The 12,229-nt window shown below is 33.2% G+C and overlaps 1 protein-coding gene across 3 annotated transcripts in view; it reads left to right on the forward strand.

Moving 5' to 3' along the window:
* Positions 1-393: 393 nt before the first annotated feature.
* Positions 394-12,229, forward strand: part of LOC126809629 (uncharacterized) — a 30,605-nt gene continuing 18,769 nt past the window's right edge. For 2 of the 3 annotated variants that reach the window (XM_050534298.1, XM_050534300.1), the window contains exon 1: positions 455-586. In XM_050534298.1, coding sequence (XP_050390255.1) covers positions 488-586 — 99 coding nt within the window. In that variant the 5' untranslated portion in view covers positions 455-487. Of the gene's footprint in view, positions 587-12,229 lie in introns of all 3 variants that reach the window. The other variant, XM_050534297.2, reaches the window with a different exon arrangement.

Raw genomic sequence — 12,229 nt, forward strand, 5'->3', positions numbered from 1 at the left:
CCAATTTCTAATACATAATTGTCCCTTACATATTAATTTTATATTTGAAATATAGCGGTCATCAGGTTTAATATTTTGTAGTAAATATAGACTTGGAACTAAACTCTATATATTATTATGGTCCTTTTCCTTTAATATGCAAAATGTCATTAAATCGACCCCACTTCAATTTTAAAATTATTTTCCGGCTCACTTTCCACAGTAGCTAGACAAGATAACGGTAAATAGATATTTCTATACATGTGTACATTCTTTAGCTAGTATTACTATCTACCTAAATGTCTATCTAACCGTTCGGGATATTATGACCCCCACGCACGCCACGGCACACGGTATGTAAAAGCTTTGGCAGAAGGTAAGACAGTTACTATGGTAACGAGAACCTCTAAATTTAGACAGAAGATCATCTTCATTCTAACCCTAAAGCAAAACGTCTTCCATATTTTATTTGTAGGGGACGGACGCTACGCAGGGGCAACGTTCGACGATGGAGACCCTTTGGTTACAGCGGTCCTCCAGCGACATACCCTGGGGTTTTCGACTTCAGGGGGGCCGGGAATATGGAACCATTCTACAAGTTCAAAGGGTAAGAAACTTTGATATTTTCCTCTTAGAGATTCTAGGCAAGTCTCAAATTCATATCAGGTATCAAGTAATGTCTATTTTTATAATGTCGGTAGATTTTCGTTTATTGTGATTCCAGAACGAATATTTTTGGTATATTTTTTTATTTATATAACCTACCTTTAGTTGATTAGCTGTGGATATATCGAAATATATTCGTTCTTTCCATAGACTGTATTTGTGTTAATTGTTTTAACATGGTTAAGAATGAACTTTCTGTACTGTCAAAAAAGTAATAATCAAAATTTAAAAAAAACCCATGGGTTATACATGTAGTGCATGTTGACTTGAGAAAATCTATATTTGGCTTATATATAGCCGACGTTATATATTATTTATCTATTATAAAGATATTTTCCATATCACATTACGTATGTAGCTAATAATACATATATATAAACCCCAAATACTGAACAGAAAGCAGTAAACACCTTTTATGTAAAACAGAGTATATTTACCTTCGATATACATAAATATCAAAAAAACGTTATGTGGATCTTTGTTTGGTACACATGATAAATGAGTATTAATCAAAAGAAAGTTGAACGACTCCTCGAAACGTCGCCTAAATATATTAGTATCTGTTTTCCATATGTATGTGTTTTAGTTTACAACAGATAGTGGTTAACACTATTATTTAAACAACGTGACTTTGACAATAATAAACGTTCACTTTATTAAAGCACCATATAATTTACATCTTAATCAAAATATTCGTATTTGTTGTTTATTGATAGCAGGGCATGGTGCTCTTTTGTAGAATTTAAAACCACCCTGAAATTTTATATTTCTGTCTAAAATACAGACTACAAAGCATCCATTGTTTATTGAACCAAATATGATATGTTTTGTCTAAAATGTAAAGTTCGTATTACATAGAGGTATCAGTAATCTATATGTGTATTTAAAATGATTTATTGTAGATCTAGACTTTTGGTACCATTCCTGTCTTTGTCTTCAGGTACCGTTATTATTATAAAAGATGTGGTACCACCCTTGGATCATGTAGATAAAACACGTGATGCTTGTTTTACTTACATTTTTCTGTTGTTTTATCATGTCTTTGTTTATTAACGTAAATTAATCTGGAACTTTGAGTGACGGATTTTGTGAGGATACGAAGTGAAATCCCTAAACTTTGAATTTCTTATCAAACATTGTGTCACGAGTTATACAAGTTGGTCTTTAAGAACATTAAAATTTAATATGTGTTCCTAGCTACAGTGTGAATTATGTACATTGGCAAACATACATGCGCTTTAGTGTGCATGTTACGTTGTGAAAATGCGGGAAAATTAATTACCAGTAACAAAATATATTCCTGTGTCGACATACCCATTCTCATAATACATCATATATACCCATAATGCATTATCACACCTTGTGTTATCAGCAAGTGCATAATGTAACCAGCATCGAAAACATACGTAACAAATAATGAGGGTAACATAACAACAATATTTGCGTCAATCTGAAAAAAAAATCAGATGTCAGTTCGTTTCGTTTTATTTTTGGTGTGACGAAACGAAACTGAAATAGCATTCTAACTTTTTAACTTTTATCTCATTGACACACGACACGAAAAGAAAGACACGTCTTTGAAACGGTTGATCACAAATTGTATCCTCTTTGATGTAACCATTGTGAGATGCATAACCGTGCACAATTAAATCAATTATAAGGAGACATGTTTGTAAGACCAGTCTGCAGAGAGGGTCTATCTGCATCAGTAATAAATCGCCAGACTGTAATATATTTAGACAGATTAGACAACCAAAGTAATTGATTAAAGAGATAAACTCGAGCCTGAAATTATAACAGCATAGGTAGGCTTCAAGGTCAGCTTGACCTTTCAGCAATGATTCATTTTACGCTTCCGTTCTTCCATTAATTTCATTACATGTCAGCTGTTTCGGTTCGTCGGCCATCTTTATAAACAGTTTCTATATTATCTTTCACTTTAAAAAGTATATATACTACGATTGCCTTGAGCTATACAAAATAGAGAACGTTGTCAGTAATATAATTCATTTTAATTGTTTCTTTGATATGTTTCAAATGACATCCTAGTGCACATGTCCATTACCTTTACCCAGAAAGCCTTGTTTCTCGTTTTGATCTAAATTTTACAAAAACTTGCATATAGTTGTTTTATTTAATTGACTTACTTTATCAGTTATCTGAAGTCTATTACCTATTTTGATATGAGATGCTATTGGCATAATTATTATGATCACCTATAGATCACCTTTTTACCCCAACATTACTTATCTGTATAACTATATGGGTTATAATAGATATCCGTGACTCATGTATTTTACTTGCAGTATACAGGTTCATAGAAACAAGGTGAACTCAGTATGGAACAAATGGAAACACCTTTCGTATGTACATCTGGGAAACAAATAATATTCTTACTCGCTGACTGATATTAATTCCGAAATCTTTTGTAAAACAAATATTCCAGTAAGTTTTCATATATATAATTCTTCGTTTTTGGATTTCATCAAGGTATTTCTGGGACATTGCCCTAACTTTCATAGATCGTACGATTATACAAAAATTGTATTCTTACAAGCATCCACACAGAAACAGCAGTCTACACAAACTTAATATCTGGAAATATTATATATAGCTTTACAGTATGAAAATAATACAGTTTACATCATATGCACCTGTAACATCAGCACTTTATATATCTATGTTGTATCTATTTACAGGTATGTGAATTTTATACTCGTATCACCTGATTTCTATTTAAAGTAATGCGTTTTAAATTATAAAATATATTGCACCCTGAATTAGCCAGTCCAGGCAATATTTGTGCTCTTCAGATGTTATATAACATTTTGAATGGTTAACCAACCCTAACAAAAAGTCGCCTTTGTTTATCACGAAATACCCAGTCAGTGCAGAAACGCAGGACGTTAAGCTCCATTTCATTTATATATAAGAGATCAAGAGAGGTCATTAATAATGGAAAACTCGAAAGTAATAAAAACATGTAATGTTAATATATATATATGTAACGTAGACGTATAATATTGTTTATATCTACACGTAGTACTTATTCCATATATACAATAACGGAACGACCTGACATTATGGTAAAATAAACTTGCTCCGGCGAGTAAAATAATCATAAAGAGCGTGGAACGTCTTGCGGGCATTGCCACGCATTGGACACATCCATAATGTAAAGATCTCCTCCTTTAGCGAAAATAAAGATAGCTATACTTCACATTTGTAAAAAAATATAGCCCCAATTATGCAAATGTAGTTAATGACAGTTTTATACGTTGAAGTAATTAATATATTTTCACAATCAGTCTCTATTCCCAACTGCTACTGGCATAATGCTAAAGCGACATTCTTGCGGTTTTTCTCATGGTGGGGCTCATGAAATATTTTAGTGGCGCAGGGTTTTTTCATAGAAATAAATTAAAAGCTGGTTTGATCAAAAACAAATTGCAGCCAACATCAGTGACAAAGCTCACAATAAAGTATGTAACAAATGAATAAAACTTTATACTAAATTTGTAAGATCATGGTGGGGTACGCGTATTTAGAGAAATCGAAGTGGTATGTGGGTCGAAAAGGGGGAGAAACACATACAAGAACATACGGTTTATCTAGAAAGTTTTAAAATTCCTGAACCTGACCTTTTTCTTACCCGAGTATATTTAATTAAAAGTGTAGAGTATATGATATGAACATAAATCACTAAGAGTGTAGAGAGTTCAGATTAAGATAATTCGAGGAGTTATATTAAAAAGTGAGAGTTAAGAGAAACCTGATATGTTGTAGATAGTAGAAATAGAAAGATGCATTAACACCGGTAGCCAAAAATAACCTCAACCACTACCAACCTATATACCGTTTGACAACATATTAAAACATAATTATTACACGTGAATCTGTATTAATGTTAGAAATAGCTAACATAATGTTGGCTTTGGATTGAAATATTAGAACATGATTTATAGGAACGTATGTATAAACTGTGTAAGTGCCAAGACTGGTGTTATATTTTGAGATAAACCAGCTATATCCCTGCAAACTTATTATATATAGACTGACAAGCAAGTTTTTACAACAATTTTATAATAACCAATGACCCCTGACCACATTTGGACGAGCATATTATATAGACAGCTATTAAATTTTAGCACCTGGACAAAACGAACCGAATTACTCTGAGATATATAATAGACAAATATTTTCTTAAGATTTATAGTTTAAAATATTATTCAAATTGAAGTTACAGTTTATGGTCAAGAAGAGAGTTACTGTTTATGTTTAGAGGTTGAGTAAGTTAGTATGGCGCTGGCTCACTAACCAGTAGATCTCGGGTTCATTCTCGGTGTTGACTGAGAAAGTTCTCCGGAAATTTTCAGTCGGGTTTCCCCCTTAACAGTGGTGCAGGACGGATGGTGAAAAAATCGAGATCCATGTACGTAAAAGATTCCTTGGGAGTTCGAATGCGGCAAAAAATAGGCGGAAACCCCGCTGTCCGGGCAAAATGTCCCAATTGGTGTAAGCCCGTCTTTATTAACCCGGTTGGTGCAGAACAATACGACGTTAAACCCCATTTCTGTCCAGTTATATCTGTTTACCACATGAATAGAATTCCAACCATGGAGTATTTGTAAATATATACCGTTATTATGATTGATACCATAGTCTATGTGTATATGTAATTACTGATTGATATCACAGATAACGTACACTCTAGGTGCAGATTCCTGTACACAGACTGAAATTAGATTTTGGTGAGATTAAAGGCCATTACTGAATACTCAACGTCACTTTCGTTTACCGCAGGAAAAATAATTCCTTAAACCGCCTACTATTCTAGGAGTTCCGATTATCTCCAGGAACCATCTGCCATCATAATCTATAAAGGCGCTCACATACTCCACTGCGTAGAAAGTTGGCTGTTTATTTTCTTAATGCTATTGATGGTAATCTGACACGATGATTAAGAAACATAAAATTTACTAAAATTCGAGTCAAGAATTTAAGTAATATTAAAACAATGCAGGGGGCGTGTAATCGTGAATTGTTGATTCGTGAAATAACTGCTGTATTATTGTGATGAATAACAAATTCGACCATTTCTGATAATTACGTAGCGAGGTATTGTCCTTGATAATGTTGTATAATCTTGTTAACTCTTCAATGATATTATTACATACATATTCACAACGCGACAACTTTTATGGACTGCTCGGACGATTTTCCGTGGACGTACGTTTCGTTATCTGGCAACCGATCTTAGTTATACCCCCCCCCCCCCGAATATTAACATTATCTCTACGAATCATTTATAGATTCAATTTTACAATCTGTTTCATATTCGGCTCATGTCCCGGAGACATTTTGATGGTTTTCGGTCAGTTTTGTGTTGACCGAGCCAATACTAAACTACCATTTATGACCAGCGTTTATTTTCACTTTTTAAAACTTACAAACTAGAAATAGTGCTTTAATCAATTGGGACCACGGTTTGGTGCTTGTCGACAATTTGTCATAACATTTGAGATTAAGTCCTAGGTTATCTTTAAAGATGATATATGAATTCAAATCCCTTCATTTAAAGATCTGTATGTTTTCACACTGTGTGGTCTGGATATTATAATCATTTCCAGTATTATCAAATATTGATAAAAAGGTATATTACTAACGTTCTAGTCACCACTTAACACGTTTTACAAACCACACAAAACACAGATTAAGAACCCTTTCATTGGCATTCAAATATTTTCATTAAAAATATGACCGATTTTCCTTGCGTCAAAAAGGTGGGAGGGGTATTAGTCAACTATAATATGAGATTTGTCCTTGCCAATATATATATATAGTCATTACTATAAAAAAAACGCGTTCCAATATTGAACTCACCTATAACAAACATAGTTTTATAGACTGAATCGCATAATTTGCATTAACACTTTTAATATGGTTGCCACTTGAAATATTTAAAAAAAAATTTTTTTACGATTTTCGTTCTTGAAATTGATCCCACTTGTAGAACAATATGACAATTTGCAGATCGTTCACATTAAATGTTGTTTTCATTCAAAACAAAGATGTCGAACGATTTGAAATCTGGAGTCCATATCTCAACGTACCGTTACATAGATATAGCGTTATATTGAGTCACGCTGGCACGCGCTAAATTAGATTGATAGACATCTATATGTAATATTAAAGCACGTTTACTATACCAAAGTTGATAACGTAATGACAGATGTATGTAATATATAAACATTCGAGCCCCGAAATCCGATCTCTTATTTATAAAATATGTATAAAGACGGGGGTTTGTTGAAATGATATTTGTCTTAAGTTGTTTCAAGGAGCTGAATGGGGTTTACTTTATCAAATTATGTTAAATTTTACACTTCAACAGGATATCACGTAGAATATATACTTATATAGAACTCTATCTTAAATTAATAAACCGACATTCACACTTTAGCTATTTTTGGAAATGTTTAGTAAAGAAGTGAGCAAGGAATTGCAAAGATTTGATTATTTTATCATAATGTTTTTATTATTTAATTACAAGATGGTAGTCAGGTATCAGTATGTTGGATTTCGAACTATACGAAACATCCACTGTTTTTGTCTACATTTACATTCCTTCTCTGGTTTTGTTTCTGGTATTTTGGCTAGAAGAAAAATTCAGTCTTTTATATGAAAATTGTCACGGACTAGATGTTATATGTCAGTTTGCTGGTTTTGCATGGTGGTCCGTATAAAGAATAAGTAAAATAGATACCGGAAGTACGCCTCGTCTTCTTCAACAGCTCCATTTGCATATCGGAAATTCTTAGAAATACCCAGATCCTTTCAGCTGCTAACATCAGCTTGAGCAATGAAACACAGGTTTGTAATAAATACATGGCAATCCCATTGGAATATTAAACGGGCTGGGTTGACGCATCAGCATGGAGATGATTTGATATCAATTTATCAAAACATATTTCCTATTATATTACAGTTCTGAATACCTCAAACACAAAACTAATCTACAAAACGGCTATGGACATTTTTCGTTTAATTAGACGTTGTAACGACGATGCATTGGTTCCTTTACTGAGTTTGAATAGTGACTTTTTAAAAAACGAAAACGAAATATTTTGTATACAACTTGAATAGGGGATGTCAGTTGGATGGACGGGAACAAACTTTGACAATCCATAATTCAAGACAACTGAGGAATGGCAAATAGTTGAATATATATTCAATAGTATTTAGTAATTACTACGACGAACTAAGATACCCTTTGGGGCATTTGTAATGATTTACACATTTTCCAAAACAGTTCCTTATAGAGGTCAATTTAATGATAAACAAGAGAGCTTAGGTTAGCAATAAATGGTAAAAGTTTGTACTTTTTTCTAGTGTAATATGTATTTTCATTACAAAATGACTAACATATGTGTTTTTGTTTTATACAAGGACGTAAGTATGCATCAATTACCGTACACACCCTTATAAACTACCATCGAAAAAAGCTAACCGTAGGGGTCTTTACGAGTGGGAGGAAACCGGGGGCCTGAAGAAAACCTACGAGGTTGGACAGGCGATCCGACTCCTTGTTAGGTACAAGCGGGAAATAGAAATCACGCAATTTGACTCATTGATAGACCTTACGATGCAACGGGCACGCTTTAACCATTCGGCCACCTACCACCCTGAATTGAAAATGAAATGGGGTTTAAAGTTCTAAACGAATATGTAAATATATCAAACACCCCCGTCGATCCATTAAGAAAAGGAACAGAGCATATTTTTGTACTTTTTTATATTACGTTATGTAGATAGAAATCTGAAACTTTTTATAATTTGGGCATTGGGAGTATGAGACGTTTAAATAACAGTAATACTGGCACTTAAAACGGCTAATGATGATTGCAGGTTGGCCATTGCTTTTTGTGGATTTGCGACCTTTTGGAGTAGAAACAATCTTCAGGATATGGAACATGGAAATGTCAAACCACTTGAAAGGAAAGACACAAACAATATATATGTTTATTTTCCTTTCTTTTAGAAGGTGAAACAATGCTTGGGTGCATTGTCCTGCAAACATATAATCCTTTGTAGCCAAATAAATATGAACACTCCTCTTGACCAAATATGTCCAAGAAGAATGCACATTTTTCTGATTGATACGAACATTCCTCTCTTTTGATCCTCCCAGGAAATTATTAAAAAAAATATTATGAACTTTGCCACGTGTAATTGATTATATAATATTAGATGAGACAGCATAATATCACGTAATATCAAGACAGTAGACTATTACAATTATCGATATAACAAGAGAAGTTAGAGTTATACACCCTGGACGTAATGGGTCTCATGGCTGATTATGGGTGTAGACTTTGATGTAATATAACGTGTCAATCATGATATACCATGCTTGTTATTTCTGTATCAAATCATAATATGGAACTGTGTTTTTGTCATTTGATATTAAAGAAATAATACTTTGAAATTTCAAAATATCTAAAGCCATTTAAGCTTTAAATTCTTTTTTTCATGCACATATCATTCCCGTTCATAGTTTATGCACCCCACCCATTAATCATTATCAAAGAACGTACTGTTTTTAACTGTTTAGAACATCAATTTAATAAAAAAAATCTTCGCTCGTATTGTTGGGCGTTTCTATCTTTCTTATATTTCCACATCACAAACTTCATTCAGTCTGAGGACTTCAGTGACGTCCATCCTTTAAGGTTTCAGTGAGCGACATTATCGCGCTGTCTTTATTATATTAATTGTGATTGGATTTGGATTATCAGTTATTGGAAACAGATTTACTTCATCTTTAATAGTGGTAGTAAGTTAAGTATATAAAATATATTAAGCTTCGGTTTTATATTTAAAAAAATACAGATCTAAATTTTGTTTCATTTTTGATATTTTTGAGACACCATTTCATGTTGTGAAGAACAAGTAAAGAAAATCAGATACAGCTTGAGTGTCTTTTGTATTTGTTTAAGCATACAACCGGCAATGAGTAATAATATAGTTTCAGGAACCACAACTATCAGATTATAATCATTGCACATGGGAGCAGACCACCAAGCATTCTCAATTTGAATAGTTGGTGGTCTGCATCCTATATATATATATATATATATATATATTTATACATGATCATGTTCTTCTTATTATTTGTTCATGTAAGCTAGTGTAATCGTATTGGCATCCTGACAATTTCAATCGTTCGACATTTTACTGGATCTTGTCAAATACTAGAACATAGCCAATAACATTTTACATCTCTGGTCAGAACACGCGGCATGCAATCTTGCAAGGCAGAAGTAAACCAATATGTATATTTTATTAGTTTACCGAAATGTCAATATTGACATGCTGAACCGTAAAACCAAGTATGAACGTTTCATAAGATGTAGGTTCCATATTTTAGCTTATTTAAAATACGAAACCACCCCTTCTTTCTATTTCCACTGTGGTTGTGATTGATCGTAGATGACGGTGGTATTTAAACATCTACTGGCCGTCTGACTGATCTGTCTCACAGGACAAATTACAAATGATTTTGTGTGCAGTATTTGTTATTCCTGGTTTGGGGAGTTAATTTTCGGCTGTTTTTACAATAGTTATTCATTAAACAGGCATTATGTAAGAGCTAAATCAGCCTATTGCAGGTGTTTCTTTGGGCCTTATTTGTTATATAAGTTATTAATTAGACATTTATTAACATGACAAGACCATAATCAACCCTCGATGCCATCGGATGCCTCCGATTTCAAGTTGATTAGAATGGTTCGGCCATGCAATTAATGGTTTTATTTAAAAATGGAGAAGCGAGTCTAAGACTCGAATGACCAGTACGGTAGTTACGATCAATGCACACATCTTGTCAAAATTACAACTTACAAAGTAATTTAAATGAAATTTTCAATATATTAATTTTGTATTATCTATTCTGAAATATTATAGCGAGAACGGCTAGCTCTTTATCTAAATCTTACATAATGCCCATTTAAGAAACTTTCGTGTTTTATTTATAAATATAATTTATTTAACAACACTGTTTTCTCAGTTCTTCTACGCTTAATTCTAAGAATCATGACGTCATAGTCTTACTGAAAATATCTAAAAAAAATCAACAATTTTGTTTAGAAAATTCTGGCACTATTTTAAATAACAGTTTTCTTGTATGGTCTAATAATAGTAACGTGGGTGTATGTCAGTATTCAGGGTGTTTTCAACTGATAAATAACATGAAGTAACTTCAACCTGTTAGATAAGAACATATTTTAATTCTATTACCTTCAACAGTTTTGTTAAATGCATCACATCTTGTTATACAGGATAGGAAATAAATTACCCAAAAACGAACAGCGATACTTATTAAAGGCGCGGCATCATGCCTTCTAAAAATCTGCCAGTGATACTGAACGGAGGCCCTGGAAGGAATAGCGTCTAGTCGTTCGGGTGGTAGGTCTGTTTACACATTTGCGTGCACATTCAAGAACCAATAAATAAATGATGGAATTCGAAATAAGAGTACGCCATAGAGCTGCTGTACGGACAAATTTTCCTCCTAGCACACTGCATGACGTTTGCCGGTATTCATTAGCCCCGATGGATCAAACAAGTAGGACATTATTTAAACCCCATTTCCTTTATATTTCATTTTCTAAAAACGTCCGAAGGCATCGGGTCATCTGTATGTTAAATGGTCGAGAAAATAGTTAAAAATAGATAATGAACATTGAATATATCGAAAATTTCAGTCAAATTACTTTAATCTGAGCGAAGTTATGGGTGTTTTTAGTTCTGCTTTCACAAGATAGCCTCGATCGTTAAGTCTTGATTATCTTAAAGTTAAATTATTAAAGGACAATATTGGTGCCATTCATTATCACATATGTGATAGAGCTGGTTAAACACATTCCAAATATAATTTTAACACAGAGATCCAATGCTACGATAGCTGAGTAATACAGGTTTTTTTGAATCGGAAGTGACGAACGCCAAAGGAAAACACGAGTCATACCTCTATATAACTGACTGATGTGACGAGTGATAACAGATACACGGCCGAATTTCTGCTCACTAATAATTCCTTCGAAGACCAAAAGTTGTTATATGGGACTGTAAGAAGATACCTGAGAATTCAATAAAGTAATTGAATGTCATTAGATAAGAGAACATGAGAAAAATAGAAATAGTCCGTACATTCCCTTGTTTATGTTCATTCTATACCTTATAAAAACATGGTAATGCACGAACTTTTTTCTATTTTTCTTTCGTGTTCTCTTATCTAGTGGCAGTTATTTCTTTAAATGAATTCTCAGATATCCTCTCACAGTCTCACACAACAACTTTTGGTTTTGGAAGGAATTATTAGTGAGCAGAAATTCGGCCGTGTATCTGTTATCACTCGTCACATCAGTCAGTTATGTAGAGGTATGACTCGTGTTTTCCTTTGGCGTTCGTCACTTCCGATTCAGGAAACCTGTATTACACAGCTATCGTAACAATGATCTCTGTGTTAAAATTATATTTGGAACGTGTTTAATTAGTTCTATCACATATGTGATAATGACTG

The sequence above is a fragment of the Patella vulgata genome, chromosome 2 (genome assembly GCF_932274485.2).
Source record: "Patella vulgata chromosome 2, xgPatVulg1.2, whole genome shotgun sequence".
Taxonomy (NCBI): domain Eukaryota; kingdom Metazoa; phylum Mollusca; class Gastropoda; family Patellidae; genus Patella; species Patella vulgata.